This window comes from Lolium rigidum, chromosome 1 (assembly GCF_022539505.1).
Source record: "Lolium rigidum isolate FL_2022 chromosome 1, APGP_CSIRO_Lrig_0.1, whole genome shotgun sequence".
Taxonomy (NCBI): Eukaryota; Viridiplantae; Streptophyta; class Magnoliopsida; order Poales; family Poaceae; genus Lolium; species Lolium rigidum.
This window is the reverse complement of record NC_061508.1, coordinates 55,182,707-55,200,006: the sequence shown is the minus strand read 5'-3', so window position 1 is coordinate 55,200,006 and position 17,300 is coordinate 55,182,707. Positions and strand designations below refer to the sequence as shown.

Here is a 17,300-nt window from a genome sequence, read left to right as displayed (position 1 = left end):
CAGAACAAAGATTAATCTGCACGCTTGTTGCATCTGTTCAGATAAGACGGTGGCCGGCCATTTCAGCTTACCCTCTCTGGTTGCTCATTCAGACTGCTAGCTGTGAATTAAAGATAAGAAAGACTCGATTACAGATGAAAACGGGGTGGAAACGAACAGAACTGACTGGTGCCACATTTGTTTTCATATTTTTTTTCAAAAGCAGAGGCGACCGCAAGAACCCTGAAAGAAATGTGACAACAGATACTATGAATGATAGGTAATTCTCCAGAAGTATAACTTGATGTGGCAAGCTATGCTCCAGTACGCTGTATGAAAGAGACGAAAATCATGGAGTAACTTAGGATTTATTTTTGCTTCTATCTCGACATAATCGAAAGTGGGATATATCATAATTCAGGAATTTTTCAAGAATTCAAGATGGGCTGAAGATGACTAAAACATATGTGGTGGGCTGTACAACCACGTACACCTCGGACCAACCACGCTAATCTAGGTCACATATTATGGCACTACACGGTTAATAAGACAAGGATCAATCACCAGATCCAAACATTTTAAATGTTTCTGGAACTAACATGAGAACAAAATGGAACTTACAAGGCTAATGAATTTCTGAACTCCACCCAAACAAGCCGCTCATTCTAGATGTGTAAAGTCTCCGCAATGTGGCTTGAAGAGCAAAGCGTTGGGAAATTGATTCCCATGTCTGCATTACACATATTTCAATTAGTTTGCAACATATTTTTTAATATAAATAAGTTCCAACCAAGTGGAGAAAGAAGTAAAGAATATAAGCATGTGAGCCAATTTGCAGAGGTACCTTGTTCTCATTTACGAAACGGCAGATACTGAAATTTTGACAAAAATGTTCAGGCTAGTAGGTCAAGAAATGATAGTTGCAGAAACAAATGTACACATATAATGCACATATTGGTTCACTTGAAACTGCATTCCTAAGAACATGTGAAAACAAAGTATGCAGGCTGGTTGGGGAAGGATTATTGAAGGCATAGAACCAGATTTGAGGCCACAATTGGCTCCATAAGCCAACCATTGAGATACAAACAATATGATGATTGCGCAAGAAAGTTACTATAATTTATTTTGGGATACGCTATGTAGACAACACGAAATAGAGAGCAGCATGACTTGTCCCGGAAAGAGTAATGTCTTGCATTATCAGAAAACGTGAGATGGCTACATAGTAACATGTCTGTAAAATGAAACATCACTTCCTCTGTTCCCTTTTACAAGACATTTTCACAAGCCTAATTGGCTTGTGAAAACATCTTATAAATAGGAATGAAGGGATTATTTGGCAACAAATAATCTTACAACTTGAAGTGCTCGATCAGAGCTTTGCTAGCAAGGTCTCGTTTAAAGAAGGCCCCTAAAAATTCGGACATGGTGAAACTCCTGTACTTTGGTGGGTTTTCTGAAGTAGCTATCTCTGGCAGTGGTCCATAAAAGACGGACTCCCCTCTCTTTCCAGGATTGAAAAAGATCCCAACAGATACTCTGGCTTCTTCGCACGAATTCATTACCACTCTGTGTTCCACACTCTTGTACTTATCATTGGACATTATCTGATAAAAGGATATGTAAGAAAAAAATAAATTAGCTGCAGAGATGATATGTGCCTCCTGAAGTTGTGCACCATGTTTACAAAAAAACTTACTAGTTTATATACATGCTGTGTGTTTAATAGTCTAGTCGGACAATTTATCAAACACTGCAAAATAATTTAACAAACAATACATCATATTTTTCATTGTTGATTACTTTCCAGCTTCATAACATTATTAATAACATGAAAGAAGATGGTAGTTTGTGCAGATTAACAAAAATCATGTTGAGCACGTTCCACCGAATCTGATAAAACAGAAGAAGTTGACCCACATTTACAAATCATGTCGCTCCTGTTGATGGAAGACAGAGTCAGTATTTTTTTACAATAAAGCTAGTGAATAGCAGATTAAGAATTAAGCTAGTTTTGTCAGAATTATTCTTTTTGAAATTATTGATGATAATGTAGTCAAGATTGTCTAGAATTTGGAAACATGTAATGTTGAGTAGTTTGGAGGTTCACGTGAACTACTTCCTACTAGTATAATCCATCCATTGCCACTTAACTAGCGCAATGCGCCCTATTTAGTACTCCAACTCAAGATGTGTGTTTGGCTTGGTTGACTCCATAAAAGGTGTTGAACTGCGCCATGTTTAAAATAAGGAACATGTGAAAATGGCTTTACAAAGTGTGTATTACGTGATTCAACTTTAAAGCAAGCTGAATTCGACAAAACTATGGTATTTCGTATCTGTTTGCATGAGTTTGCCAGGTAACAGCATTCAGTCACCACTATACTAATATTCAGTCTTGCTAAAACAGAATCCAGCAGTCCAGTCTAAAGACACAAGTATAGTACATACTAAGACAAAGCCAAATACATTTGGACATGGATTCGTAATTAAAAATCGATAGGATTTCACTTGGAAATAGGAGATGGATGGAAATAATGCAATCGACAAAGCAAATACTATTCAGCAACAGGTCTTGTTGATGACTCGGTATCAAATATAACTAGGATCAGGTTGTTACATACTGTATTTTATAACTACTACTAGTAGATTCAGTCGGGAGCATTTGGGGACTGCCGGAGTGCATTTTACCTGCAAGAGATCCCCGACGTTAATCACAAGCGCGCCTGGTACAGGCTTCGCGTCCACCCAGTAGCTCTTGCCGTCCTTATCCGTGTGCTTCACCTGCAGGCCGCCGACGCCATCCTGCGCGAGGACGGTGAGCACGCCGGGGTCGGTGTGCGGAACCAATCCCATGGTGCGATCAGGCTGGGGGCACACCGGGTAGTAGTGGCACACCATCAGCTTCCCCTCCAGGCACGAGGCCTCCTCCAGCGTCGCCTCCGGCAGACCGAGCCCCTCGCAGAGCAGCGCCATCACGGCGCGGGCAACCGCCGCCGCGTGCGCTTCCCACTCGACGATCTCCGAGCGGCAGACCTGCGGGATCCGCTCCGCTTCGCAGCGCGTAGGCCCGAACATGAGCTGGACGGTGTCGCGCCAGCTCGCGGCGGGGGAGCTGTACAGGTCCACGTTGGAGGAGTAGGAGACCCCGCCGCCCATGGCGCGGCCGTAGTGCGCGGCGCGCTCTGGGGCCGGGAGCTCGTGGAAGGCGCGCACCGCGGCGAGGGCCTTCGCGGGGTAGTCGGAGGGCACGAGGGCCTCGTGGTTGACCAGGTAGAAGAAGCCCCAGTCGCGGGCGGCCTCCGCGGCGGCGGCGGCGGCGAGGGGCGCGGGCAGGGAGAGGTCAACGACGGGGATGGAGACGCCGGGAGGAGCGAGCGGGATGGAGGCGTAGGGGTCGGGGTGGACGAAGAGGTCGGGGACGGCGGAGACGCCGGACTCGACGAGGCCGCGGACGCCCGTGCGGGAGTCGTCGAAGGCCTTGAGGAGGGCGGCGCGGCCGGAGTCAGGGGCGGCCGCGGCGGAGGAGGATGCCATGGCGGTGGAGTTGCGTGTGTGACCTCGGTTGACTTAGAAAGTACTAAGAGGATAGAGCTGCGAAGGCTAGCTGCATGTGAGATACTGTTCGCTTGGCGGGAGTTCGTGGGCTACTTTTGTAGAGTAATAATCAAGGTCAACGACGCTACCAGCTGGGATACAATTTGGAGTGACAGCAATTGAAACTTTATAAATCATCAATGGCCTTCATATCATTTACTACTACCCCCTCTGGCCCTCTGGATGGAGCACACCTCTATTTAAAATAAGTGGCTTAATACACGAATATATCTAAACGTATTTATTTTAATTCATGCATACATCGTACTACCTCCGTCCTTATTTTACGTGTTTTTTGTTTAACTAAGAATTACTTCAAATAAATAAAAATTATTTATATGAAATTAATATCATTAAAAAGTGCCTTTCAATACGAGACCAACCATACTAATTATATATAATGCAATTAAGATTCTGTTGCTAACTTTTATGGTCAAAGTTCATCTTGAAATAAGCATGCATTTTATTCTTTGAAACGGAGATAGTACTTCTTTATCTAGAAAAACCAAGTCACTCTACAATGGTCATGATAACTTGTCTAAATTTATTCGTCCAGCTGATGCTTCGGGACTAGTACCCCAACATCAGCCATTACACCTCGGCGCTAACGAATGGGTCTCACTATAAGTGTTGTTGTTATTTTGTGGTCAATCGATTTTTTGAATGAATTGCAAAAATTGCGCAGTAGAGTGGTAGATCTCAGTTCTCGGAACGTAAGATGGCATCATTTCGTAAAATTGTTTTTCAATGTGGTAGTTTTATGCTATATACACTCTATGAAACTTGATGACCTGAATCGCTATTTTCCATCATAAGAATATTTCCCTGGCGGAAATAGACATTGAACTATTTGGTCGAACACTTAGGCATCACCTTCAAGACAACGACGACGACGACGTGCGCACATAGCTGAGCAAGCACCGAAAAACGTAACTGAGCTAGGGAAATGGAACAGCAGCGCATCGCTCTAGGCCTTCTATGAGCGAGAGGCATGTCGTGGGGAGGCATCGGAGATGCTCATGGCGCCATGGCGGAAGCCAACGACTGTCGGATGGTGGAACGGCTCTTGGCCGTGTGCAACGTCGGCACACACGTTGGGCATTGTATCAGATGGGTGAGGAGTAAACGCAGCAGGGAGCTGGGCGCGGAGGAGTGACGCCGGTGCCACGGCCTAGCGGGACAGAGCGACACAAGATTTTCCACTTATCTTAGATCTCCCAGCCGCCTCCTCGTACCATGGAAGAAAGCTGAGTGGGCGGAGCTGATGGAGGCAATTGTGAAATCAGTGGCTGTCAAAAACATTGCAGTTCATATCAAATTATCAGGGACAGCTAAATCATGCTGACCGCAAACAACTAGGAGCAGTCACTAATGGACACTGAATAACGAAAGACAGAAGCAAACTGTAGATTTAAGACAAATGACAGTCAGTATGCGCAGTCATGTACACTGAATAACAAAGGATAGAAGCCACCTGCAGATTTAAGAAGAATGCCATGTTAGGAGCAATATGGCAAAGACATGACAGTCAATTCAAAGTGTAGCCATTTTGCTAAGATAAATACTACCATGTTATTATAGCAGCCATGTGGCAGAGTAAACACCTTCATGCTGTGGCCTATGAGCAGGCCCGGTGAGAACTGAGAACAAACGCAAAAATGCTTTGAGTCCAGCCTGATAATAAACGCAAACAAGTCAAAACTGAAAGTTTGAAACCTACCCATGTCAACCTGCGTCCTATCTGCTTTTCGTCCAAGTCTTTCACAGTCAGCTTCTTCATGTCTTTCCCAAAGTTAACAGAAAGGAACCAAGTGGGATGGATGATTGGTTATTCTCCACGCGTATCACTTACATCATACTAATAGTTTGGGTTTTGTTTTTCAAGAACTATATCTTTCTTCGAACTAAAGAATTACTTGAAACTATAACCCAGGAAGAATACAAAGATGCGACAAAGGCATGTCCACTCTCAGACTCTTCTGGACCATTTGTACCTTCCTCCATTTTGCAGATTTAATGAAGTAGTCCAAAGGCACCATAGTAACGCTATCAACAGTAGAAGCAGTGGCGGAGCCAGGAATTGAGACGAGGGGGGGCGAACACTAAAAGGTGTGCCACCGGCGAAATTTTTTTTTAACAACACATGTAATCCACAATTGTACGGAAAGAACAATGTAAATAAGTCGAAGTCTCACAATATTATAGCTCACAAAATTTAGGCAAAAAAGCAAGTGTATTCAGGGTACCATATTCATCAATTGATCTCCGAACTCCAGGATCAGCAAGAACATTTGCTATATCAAAAATTTCAGCAGCATTTGATTGTTGAGTATCCTGCAACACAGAAATTGAAATCAATCTTTCAGCAACATCTCCTACACACTACTGGTCACTAGACAATAGACATCATCAACAATAGACAATAGACACAGAAATTGAAATCAATCTTTCACCTAATCTGGCGTAATCTCTTGAGGTTTCTGGAAATCGCTGTAGATTCTTCTTGCTGAGCTAGAGCCAAGGCTGCTGCAGCTTCGTCCTCCTCGGCCTGCATCTCTATCCACTCCTTTTCTTCGTCAGAATCCATCACAGAGAGCACCGGCCACCGGAATCTCAGATGGGGCGGGCGCCGGCCGCCAGGAGATGAGCGGCGCGGGCGAGGGCTGGCGAGGGCAGGGTGGGCAGGGAGACAGAGGTCGGGGCGCCGGGGCGGGCCAGGGCGGCCGGGATGGGCAGGGAGGTGGCCCACGCCGGCGCGATGGGGGGCGGAGAGTGCCGGCGCGCGGAGAGCTTGCCGGACGCCGGTCGGGGCGACCTTGCGGGGCAGGAGGGCGCCGCGGCGGGGCAGGGCGACCGGGGTGGGCAGGGCGGTGGCCGCGCCGGCGCGCGGAAGCTTTGCAGCGCGGAGGTCACTGCGTCGTGGTCGAGTGGTCGTATACGAGTCGTAGTATCTATTTTTTTTCTGGCCAAAATCGAGGGGGGGCAACCGCCCCACGTTGCCCCACTAGTGGCGCCGCCAATGAGTAGAAGGCAGATTCCGTCGAAATATAATGAAGGCATGAGTGGTACCATCATAAAATCTTTCACTCACAACCAGATGGAGTGAGAAAGTAGAGAATGTTAGTCAACCAAGGAAAGATGGGTGGATGGCCAAAGCCATGTGTACAAATAAGAAATCTCGACCAATCTTGCACCAAGGTGCTACAGTAGCCAACACCACCCAGGACACCGATCGGTAATTTTTTTGTTTGTAAATAACTTTCTATTCTATCTAATTTGATGGCAGAGCACCTAAACTTTTCCTCATAAAAATGCAGTTTCCAGCACAATGCTACAAGATATGCAGTTGATATGGAAAAACAGAAATACCTTATATCTTAGCGGGGAAATTGAGAATATAAGACATATTAATGGAAGTGGGGTGAAAGCACAGCATACTAAGGTTATTAACAGTCGAATGGAGATTCATAGGAACTAGAATCAAGGCAGAAATGATATACCAACAAATCTATCTTTCAAAATCAGATTGCCAAAAATAGAGAATGTCAACCAGAGGCAAGATCGGTGGATTGGCCAAAGCCATATGTATGTATCAGGAAACCTAGACATCTTTACACCAAGGTAGTGCAACAGTAGCCAGCACAGTGTAACTAAATACACAAGTGGTACAAGAAAATGAGAATACCTTATATTTGAGTGGCGAAAACAAGAATGCCTACAAGGAACTATATACCTTTTATGATAAATAAGTAAAACATCCAAACAAGCTGAAGATGACTGAAACATCATGGGCTGTACAGCTGCACCTCGGACAGACCAAACTAATCTATCTCCAGATCATACGTATAATAAGGATCTATCACCAATCATCTAAAACATTTTAGAGGTTTCTGATACTGACCTGCTCCATTTGTGCTTCTGCCAATATTTCGAGAAAAAGGAACTGACATGAGGAGAAAAGAAACTTAGTAAGAGGAGTTTCTGAACTTCTCCCAAAGAAGTCTCACATTCTAGATGTGTGAAGTCCCTGCAATGTCCCATCTGTATTATCCATACTTCAATTAGTTCGTAAAATATATTTCCATATGAAATTAGTTCAGTAAAGTGGAGAAACAAATACAGAATATAAGCATGCGAGTCAAGCTGCAGAGGTACCTTGTGCTCATTTAGCAAACGGCAGATACCAAAATTGTGCCAGGTATGCTCAGGCTAGTAGGTCATAAGCAATGATAGTTGCAGAGAGAAATGCACACATATAATATGATGTACATGTTGGTTCACTTGAAACTGCACACCTTAGAACATGTCGAAACTTTACAAGAGGAAACACCATATCACCAAGCGAAGTATGCAGACTGGTTGGGGCAGGCTTGTTGATGGTAGACTAGCCAGCTTTGAACCACACTCAGCTCCATAAGCCAAGACATTTAGATGGCAAGAATCTGATGATTGCGCAATAAAAAGACTAGAATTTATTTTGTGCTGCACTAGTAGAAACTACAAATTAGAGAGAAGCATTACTTAGCCCAGTAAGAACAACTGTCTTGCATTATCAGATGGTTACATAGTTACATGTATGTAAAGTTAATCACTATTTGACAACCAATAATCTTACAACTTGAAGTGCTCGATGAGAGCTTTGCTGGCAAGGTCTCGTTTAAAGAAGGCCCCTAAGAATTCGGACATGGTGAAACTCTTGTACTTTGGTGGGTTTTCTGAAGAAACTAGCTCTGGTAATGGCCCATAAAACACTGAGTCCCCTCTCTTCCCAGGATTGAAGAAGACAGCAACAGATACTCTGGCTTCTTCACATGAATTCATTACCACCCTGTGTTCCACACTCTTATACTTATCGTTGGACATTATCTGATAAGACATGTAAAAAATTTTAGCTGCAGCGATATATTATGAAACTGACTTTCAAAGTTGAGCCCCATGGACAGATCCAGTGCGGGGGCTATGGGGGCCAGTCCCCCTCCCCCAAACTATTTACAAACAGAACTTATTTCGAATATGTGCTGCATTTTTAGTATAATCTAGCCCAACAATTCAACAGACACGAAAAGGAACTTAACGAATAATACATCATCTTTATCATTGGGGATTTGGTAGGACTTACTTTTCAGCTTAATAACATTATTAATGACATGGAACGAGATGGTAGGGTCAAGATCAATAAAAAATCATGTTAAGTGTTCCATTAAACTTAATGAAACAAAATAAAATGGTCCCACATTTACAAATCAAGTAGCTTCTTTTGAACTGCTGTGCATCATTGATTAACCGTGAAGCTAGTGAATAGCAGGCTACTAATTATTACAGACAGAGAATTGTTGAATAATTTTTTAGTTATGGAGTACATTTATTAAGCAAGATAGTTTTCGAAAATAATCATCATAATGTAGTCAAGATTACCTAGGACTTGGAAACATGTAAACTTGAGTAGCTTAGAGTTTCATAGCACAATTTGAAAAATGATGTAATAGCAAAATCCATTCATTGCATCTTACTTGCCTGTTGCGCTCAGTTTAGTACTTCAGCTAAAGATCTGTGTTTGCATTCGTTAACTCCAAAAAAAAAACTGTTTAACTGCGCTACGTTTGAAATTATGCACATGTGATGTGCAAATGGCTAAGCATGTATTTATGTGATTCAATATAAAACAAGAATGTACGCATCATCAGGCTACTGAAATATCATCTTAGAGAATTTGAGAAAATTAATATATTATGCTGTGTTTCAGCGAATGGTTTCTTTTTCATGGATTTCATACCTTGTGCATGAATTTTGTCAGGTAAAAGCATTCAGTTGTCATGATTCTAATGTTCAGTCTTGCTGAAACTAGTGAATGGGAAACAGAATCAATCCAGTCTAAGAACACAAGTACTAAGCCCAAGCCAAGTATATATTAGAACCAAGAGATAGAGGATTTTATTTCAGAAAAGGAGATGGACGGAAATGAGGACAGAGCAATAATCTTCACCAACAGCTTCTGTCAAACATTCAGCATCACATACTTCAGGTGGATGCACAACATGAGGCGAAAATGACACCAACTATGACCTGAAAGCATCCTTGGGCCTGCGCTACATGGTAGTTACCTACTTGAATTGCCCTCAATAGGTTTCTCTAACTTTCTTTCTTAATGTGACAATAAATTTTGTTTGTGGGTTTGAAGTTGGAAACATCCAAATGCTCACAAGCTAAAGTTAATTAGTACACATCTGAAAACATTTAGAAAGTATTCGAAGGTGTACACCTTGTTCCTAATTCATCTGTTTTGAGCAGAATTGGTAGTAGAACATATGCTTTAGATAATTCAAATGTATAACTAAATCGAGTTGTTACAGACTGCATTTCGAACTGAATTCAGTTGTGCAAGTATTTGGACATTGACAGAGTTCATTTTACCTGCAATAGATCCCCGACATTGATCACGAGGGCGCCTGGCACAGGCTTCGCATCCACCCAGTAGCTCTCGCCGTCCTCGTTGGTGTGCTTCACCTGAAGGCCGCCGACACCATCCTGCGCAAGGACGGTGAGCACGCCGGGGTCGGTGTGCGGGACCAATCCCATGGTGCGATCAGGCTCGGGGCACACCGGGTAGTAGTGGCAGACCATGACCTTCCCTTCCAGGCAGGAGGCCTCCTCCAGCGTCGCGTCCCCGAGCCCGAGCCCCTCGGAGAGCAGCGCCATCACGGCGCGGGCCACGGCGGTGGTGTGCGCTTCCCACTCGAGGATCTCCGAGCGGCACACCGGCGGGATGCGTTCCGTGTCGGGCCGCATAGGCCCGAACCCCAGCTGGATGGTGTCCCGCCAGCTGGCGGCGGGGGAGCGGAACAGATCTACGTTGGAGGAGTAGGAGACCCCGCCGCCCATGGCGCGGCCGTAGTGCGTGGCGCGCTCGGGGGCGGGGAGCTCGTGGAAGGCGCGCACCGCGGCGAGGACCTTGGCGGGGTAGTCGGAGGGGACGAGGGCCTCGTAGTTGACGAGGTAGAAGAAGCCCCAGTCGCGGGCGGCCGCCGCGGCTGCGGCGGCGGCGAGGGGCGCGGGGAGGGAGAGGTCGACGACGGGGATGGAGACGCCGGGAGGAGCGAGCGGGACGGTGGCGTAGGGGTCCGGGTGGACGAAGAGGTCCGGGACGGTGGAGACGCCGGACTCGACGAGGCCGCGGACGCCCGTGCGGGACTCGTCGAAGGCCTTGAGGAGGGCGGTGCGGCCGGAATCGGGGGCGGCGGCGGCGGACGCCATGATCGTCGGGTTGCGTGCGCCGGTTGACTTGGACGAGTGGAGAGGGTGGAGACGATAAAGATGTTTGTGGGTAGTGTGCAATTGGGAAGACTTCTTATCCGTTCCCCATTGTAACCGGTAGAACCCTCGCCGTGTGTCCGACGTGCCGGCCGGGCGGCGGTGTTCGGAGACAGTCAGGTGCCGGCATGTGACCTGTGCCGGCGGTGACGAGAGGAGGACCATGGTGGCCGGACGCGCGCGAAGAAGGTGCACCGCCCCGGCGACCAGCTTTGGTGGTGGCGAACTGGCGATGCTCGACGGCTCTGGTGCTCTACCACGGTGACGGCGTTGCTCAACGGTGCGGCGAGCAATGCGATCACAACCGATTTGAGCGATGGGAAAGTAAACACTTGTATTCGGGCGACCGATCTGGGGGAGTTTTATCGATGGTTCCAAGCCGCGCGTAGATTACGCTCCTTCCCGTGGGTCAATCTGCCGCCTTCCACATACCCACGTGAGGTCAGCGTGCATGAGCTGCCACACCAGTTGTTTCCTCGGTATTGCCGGTTGACTTGGATGCCTAGCTAGCTAAGTATTTTAGTTGTAACTTAATTTGCAGCAAATTTATGCTTGCTTGACCGCTTTGAATTGTTCACAAATATATAGTAGATTTTGTTATAATCGTTTGTCATTTTTGTAAAATAAGTAGTTAGTTGATTTTTGTTGTAAATAAATCCGTAGTGATTTAGTTTTTTTTTGTGAATCAGAGCTTTCATTAAAAATCAGACAGGATTACAATCATTCAAAAGCGTATTGGATAGAAAACCTGGGCTATAGTTAATCCACAGGCACCTCCTCCTACCTGCACTAGCTTGCTTTGCACATAAATGAGCCGCAAGATTTGCATCGCGTCCTATGTGTTTCAGACTAAAGCTAGAAAAGGCTCTACTCAATTCCCTAATTTCCTGGCATATCGACATCAGTTCTGACCTATTGTTCTCCTCCTCTTCACAAAGCTTCACGACGATCAAAGAATCAGTCTCAAAAATAACCCTCTGGTAACCCCTTTCCACTGCTAATCTAACACCATCACGTAGTGATTTAGTTGTTACTTGACCACTTTGAATTATTCGCAAACATATGAACTTTTGTTGTAATTGTCTGTTATTTTTGTAACAAAAAGTTTGTTCACTTTTGTTGTAATTAAAGTTGTAGCAATTTAATTGTTAGTTGACCACTTAACATATGGATTTTTGTTGTAATCATTTGTGCTTTTCGTAAAAATAGTTTGAGCATTTTTGTTTTAATTAAATCTATACCAAATTAATAGTTGCTTGACCATTTGCATTGCTTGCAAATATATGGATTTTTTGTTGTAATATTTTATGATTTTGGTAATTAAATTTGTACCAAATTAATAATTGCTTCACCACTTTGCATTGTTCACGAATACATGGATTTTTTGTTGTCATAGTTTATATGTCCTCTTTTCCTTTTCACTGCCTAAAATGAGTATGCAGACGGCGTCGTTGACCTTACTCCACAAAAGGAGCCCACGAATTCCCGCCAAGCTCACTTGCAGCCTTCTCAGCTCTGTCCCTCTCCTTTCCAAGTCAACTCACGCACGCACGCAACTCCACAGCCATGGCATCCTCCACCGCCGTGGCCGCCCCTGAATCCGGCCGCGCCGCCCTCCTCAAGGCCTTCGACGACTCCCGCACGGGCGTCCGCGGCCTCGTCGAGTCCGGCGTCTCCACCGTCCCCGACCTCTTCGTCCACCCGGACCCCTACGCCTCCATCCCGCTCGCTCCTCCCGGCGTCTCCATCCCCGTCGTTGACCTCTCCCTCCCCGCGCCGCTCGCCGCCGCCGCCGCCGCGGAGGCCGCCCGCGACTGGGGCTTCTTCTACCTCGTCAACCACGACGCCCTCGTCCCCTCCGACTACCCCGGAAAGGCCCTCGCCGCGGGGGCGCGCCTTCCACGAGCTCCCGCCCCCCGAGCGCGCCGCCCACTACGGCCGCGCCATGGACAGCGGGGTCTCCTACTTCTCCAACGTGGACCTGTTCCGCTCCCCCGCCGCGAGCTGGCGCGACACCATCCAGCTCGGATTCGGGCCTACGCGGTGCGAAGCGGAGCGGATCCCACCGGTTTGCCGCTCCGAGATCGTCGACTGGGAAGCGCACGCCACGGCCGTTGCCCGCGCCGTGATGTTGCTGCTCTGCGAGGGGCTCGGTCTGCCGGAGGCGACGCTCGAGGAGGCTTCCTGCCTCGACGGGAAACTCATGGTGTGCCACTACTACCCTGTGTGCCCCCAGCCTGATCGCACCATGGGACTAGTCCCGCACACCGACCCCGGCGTGCTCACCGTCCTTGCGCAGGATCGCGTCGGCGGCCTGCAGGTGAAGCACACCAACCAAGACGGCCAGAGCTACTGGGTGGACGCGGAACCTGTACCCGGCGCCCTCGTGATCAATGTCGGCGATCTCTTGCAGGTAAAATGCACTCTGCTAGTCCCCAAATGCTCCCCACTGAATTTACTTTCTAAATAAAGTCTGTAACAACTTGATGGATCCTAGCTATATTTGAATTATCTACACACTACAACATGTATTCTATCAATTCTGCAAAACCTGATGAATCAACAACATGTGTACATCAGCTTGCTCAACAATTTCCACATGTTCGTTTTTTTTTAATATAGGGCAGTTCAACAATTTTTATTTAGTCAATGAAGCCAAACACACATCTTGAGTTGGAGTTGAGCTAGTTAAGGGGCAATGGATGAATTTTTCTATTAGCAAATAGTTCATACTGTGTTATGAACCTCCAAACTAATCAACATTACACGTTTCCATGTCCTAGACAATCTTTTTTTTAAAGGTAAGAACACATATATTAACAGAAGCAACATGATTTGTAAATGTGGGTCAACTTCTTTTGTTTCACCAGATTCGGTGGAACACTCAACATGATTTTTGTTAATCTGCACGAACTACCATCTTCTTTCATGTTATTAATAATTTTATGATTTATGAAGCTGGAAAGTAGCCCACAATGAAAAAGATGATGTTTTGTTTGTTAAATTATTTTGTAGTGTTTGAAAAATTGTCGGACTAGACTATTAAACACGCAGCATGTATATAAACTAGTAAGTTTCATTTGTAAACATGGTGCACAACTTCGAGAAGCACATATCTTCTCTGCAGACTTTTTTTTTCTTACATATCCTTTTATCAGATAATGTCCAATGATAAGTACAGGAGTGTGGAACACAGAGTGGTAATGAATCTGTGCGAAGAAGCCAGAGTATCTGTTGGGATCTTTTTCAATCCTGGAAAGAGAGGAGAGTCGGTCTTTTATGGACCATTGCCAGAGCTAGCTACTTCAGAAAACCCACCAAAGTACAGGAGTTTCACCATCTCCGAATTTTTAGGTGCCTTCTTGAAACGAGACCTTGCTAGCAAAGCTCTGGTCGAGCACTTCAAGTTGTAAGATTATTTGTTGCCAAATAATCCTTCCATTCCTATTTATAAGATGTTTTGGCAAGCCAATTAAGCTTGTGAAAATATCTTCTAAAAGGGAACAAAGGAAGTGATGTTTCATTTTACAAACATATAACTATGTAGCCATCTTTCTGATAATGCAAGACATTACTCTTACATGGACAAGTCATGCTGCTCTCTATTTCGTGTTGTCTACATAGCGTATCCCAAAATAAATTATATTAACTCTCTTGTGCAATCATCATATTATTTGTATCGCAATGGTTGGCTTATGGAGCCAATTGTGGCCTCAAATCTGGTTCTGCCTTCGACAATCCTGCCCCAACCAGCCTGCATACTTTGCTCGCTGATATGCTGTTTCTTCCAGTAAAGTTTTCACATGTTCTTAGGAATGCAGTTTCAAGTGAACCAATATGTGCATTAAATGTGTACATTTCTTTCTGCAACTATCATTGCTTGACCCACTAGCTTGAGTATGTTTGTCAAAATTTCGGTATCTGCCGTTTCGTAAATGAGAACAAGGTACCACTGCAGCTTGGATCACATGCTTATATTCTGTATTTTTTCTCCACTTGGTTGGAACATATTTATATTAAAATATATGTTGCAAACTAATTGAAGTGTGGGTAATGCAGACATGGGAATCAATTTCCCAATGCTCTCTTCAGCCACATTGCGGAGACTTCACACATCTAGAATGAGCGGTTTGTATTGGAGGAGTTCAGAAATTCATTAGCCTTGTAATTTCCCTTTTGTCCTCATGTTAGTTCCAGAAACATTTAAAATGTTTAGATCTGGTGATTGATCCTTCTCTTATTAACCGTGTAGTGCCATAAGATGTAACCTATATTAGTGTGGTTGGTTCGAGGTGTGGTTGTACAACCCACCACATATGTTTCAGTCATCTTCAGCCCATCCTGTACTCTTTCTGGGTTATAGTTTTGCGTAATTCTTCAATTCGAACAGAAATATAATTCTTGAAAAAAATCCTGAATTATGATGTATCCCACTTTCCATTATGTTGAGATAGAAGCAAAAATAAATCCTAAGTTACTCCATGATTTTCGTCTCTTTCATCCAGCCTACCGAGCATAGCTTGCCACATCAAGTTATACATTTGGAGAATTACCTATCATTCATGCTACATTGTTCATTTCTATAAGCTTTGGGGAAGAAGGGAAATATGTCGGATTATTTTACCAAGCAGAGTTGATTTGCAGGCAGTTTGTCCAAAGCAATGCTATTGTACATATACTCCATCTTTGGTCACGAGAAATCTTGATTTTTGTGGTTTAGCAGCAAGCGTGCAGATTAATCTTTGTTTTGGAGAAGGTATTTCCTGAAGGGTTCAACGGCCCAATGTATTCCGCAACATGCAGTTTAGGGTGTATTGCAATCCAGAAGATCGCCTGTCAGGCTAGCTAGCTTGTTGAATTGGGGAAGAAACTAAACTTGCTTTCGTTTCTTTCATCCAGCATACCGGAGCATAGCTTGCGACATCAAGTTATACGTCTGGATAATTACCTATCATTCACGCCACATGGTTCATTTCTATAAACTTTGCGGAAGCATGGAAACAAGTCCAATTATTTTACCATGCAGAGCTGATTTGCTGGCAGTTTTACCAAACCAATGCAATTGTTCATGTACTCCACCTTTGGCCACGAGAAATTTTGATTTTTTTGGTTTAGCATATGAAGTTTTTTACTCAAAAACACAAGGGGTCCATGAGTCCTGGTTTGAAATAATAATATCCAAAAAGCAGAGTGTAAAGGTACAATCTGATGTACATGTAAATGCTACCACGGAGTCTGATGTAATGTGAGTGCTACCACGGAGTATCACTCTTTCGATTTTGAACTGGTTCGACTTGGAAATGGTCCAAGTTTTATTTAAATACACAATTAGTGTCCATGATCCAATACAATTAGTTTTATTTAAATACACAATTAGTAGCATCTCAAAAAGGATGTAACTGATTTATCTAAAGTTGGATTTGTCTAAAAAGGATGTAGCAGATTTATCTCAAACTTTAGATAAATCTGCTACATCCTTTTTGAGACAATTAGTGTCCATGATCCAATACAGGAAGGTTTGGTCGTACCCGAAACATAGTATCGTCATTGCTGGGCATGGCATCCCAAACCTCGCTGCCGACGAGGAACACATTCATAGCCTTACATACTGGCACAACTCACACTCGACGCCACCCCCCTCCCCCCCCAATTTAGCGGCTTTGGCATTGCCAACGCTGCTTTCCGAAACTGCCACCATGCCAGGAGTTAGTTGTGCCCTCGCTGACACGAGCGGAGTCGGTCTCGCAACTTTGTTGAACTAGTTTCTTTTCACCGTTCCTAAATTGCCTGCAATATTTGTCAAATGTTGTAAGCCCCTTGGCACGTAGGAAACTTCACAAAAGCGGGTACGGAATTTTAAAACGGCAGTAGGTAATTTAACATTAACAACGACATTAATATTTGTCAGTGGTGTAGGCCCCCTTACAGCAGTGATGGGTATAAACTTCATGACAACACGATGCAATGCATCTGTAGGCAACTCCAAAACAGCATAGGCAACCTCACATCACGGGTAGGCAACTTCGCAGCACCACGAGGCAACTTCACATAAGCATGAAGCAAGTTCGGTGTTACGGTTGGCAACTACCTATCAGCGGTAGGCAGCTTTATAACAACGACAAGCAACTTCACACCAGTAGTAGGCAACTTTCACAGCCGCGAAAGGGAACTTGACAATTTGGTAACAATTTTTTGCTAGAAAAAATTACAACTAAGGTATATTCTACGCAACTTCTCAATAACAACGGAAGTCCAGAGTGACACTAGGGAAAGTCTGAACAGGTGCTCGGGGAACTCCAGCGCGGGACTCGTGGAAAGTCTAGAGCATATGGGGGAGTTTCACAACGAATCCATCCGATCATATGTTCCTGCGGGTGGGGACCTCGAGTCCGAGGGGTGGCATACATTGGCGC

At 44.9% G+C, this 17,300-nt stretch overlaps 2 protein-coding genes, 1 long non-coding RNA gene and 1 pseudogene across 3 annotated transcripts; 1 reads left to right on the top strand and 3 right to left on the bottom strand.

The window, feature by feature from the left end:
- Positions 1-1,136: 1,136 nt before the first annotated feature.
- LOC124685371 (1-aminocyclopropane-1-carboxylate oxidase homolog 4-like) lies at positions 1,137-3,584 on the bottom strand. Its single transcript, XM_047219716.1, has 2 exons — positions 2,674-3,584; positions 1,137-1,589 (listed from the first exon to the last, which is right to left on the bottom strand). The coding sequence occupies exons 1-2, from the start codon at positions 3,517-3,519 to the stop codon at positions 1,335-1,337; spliced, it is 1,101 nt and encodes a 366-aa protein (XP_047075672.1). The 5' UTR covers positions 3,520-3,584; the 3' UTR covers positions 1,137-1,334.
- A 1,290-nt stretch (positions 3,585-4,874) lies between these two features.
- Positions 4,875-5,626, bottom strand: LOC124685373. Its single transcript, XR_006997419.1, has 3 exons — positions 5,300-5,626; positions 5,148-5,219; positions 4,875-5,053 (listed from the first exon to the last, which is right to left on the bottom strand). It is a non-coding gene; the product is annotated as an uncharacterized LOC124685373 (long non-coding RNA).
- A 2,510-nt stretch (positions 5,627-8,136) lies between these two features.
- Positions 8,137-10,845, bottom strand: LOC124685369 (1-aminocyclopropane-1-carboxylate oxidase homolog 4-like). The gene is made up of 2 exons (XM_047219715.1): positions 9,991-10,845; positions 8,137-8,445 (listed from the first exon to the last, which is right to left on the bottom strand). The coding sequence occupies exons 1-2, from the start codon at positions 10,828-10,830 to the stop codon at positions 8,191-8,193; spliced, it is 1,095 nt and encodes a 364-aa protein (XP_047075671.1). The 5' UTR covers positions 10,831-10,845; the 3' UTR covers positions 8,137-8,190.
- Positions 10,846-12,441: 1,596 nt separating this feature from the next.
- On the top strand, positions 12,442-14,300 carry LOC124673301 (annotated as a pseudogene).
- Positions 14,301-17,300: the final 3,000 nt, after the last annotated feature.

Coding starts and splice junctions, on each gene's coding strand:
- LOC124685371 (XM_047219716.1), bottom strand. CDS start 3,519: ATGGCATCCTCCTCCGCCGCGGCCGCCCCTGACTCCGGCCGCGCCGCC. Junction 1,590..2,673: donor ACGTCGGGGATCTCTTGCAG/GTAAAATGCACT, acceptor TCCTTTTATCAG/ATAATGTCCAATGATAAGTA.
- LOC124685369 (XM_047219715.1), bottom strand. CDS start 10,830: ATGGCGTCCGCCGCCGCCGCCCCCGATTCCGGCCGCACCGCCCTCCTC. Junction 8,446..9,990: donor ATGTCGGGGATCTATTGCAG/GTAAAATGAACT, acceptor ATGTCTTATCAG/ATAATGTCCAACGATAAGTA.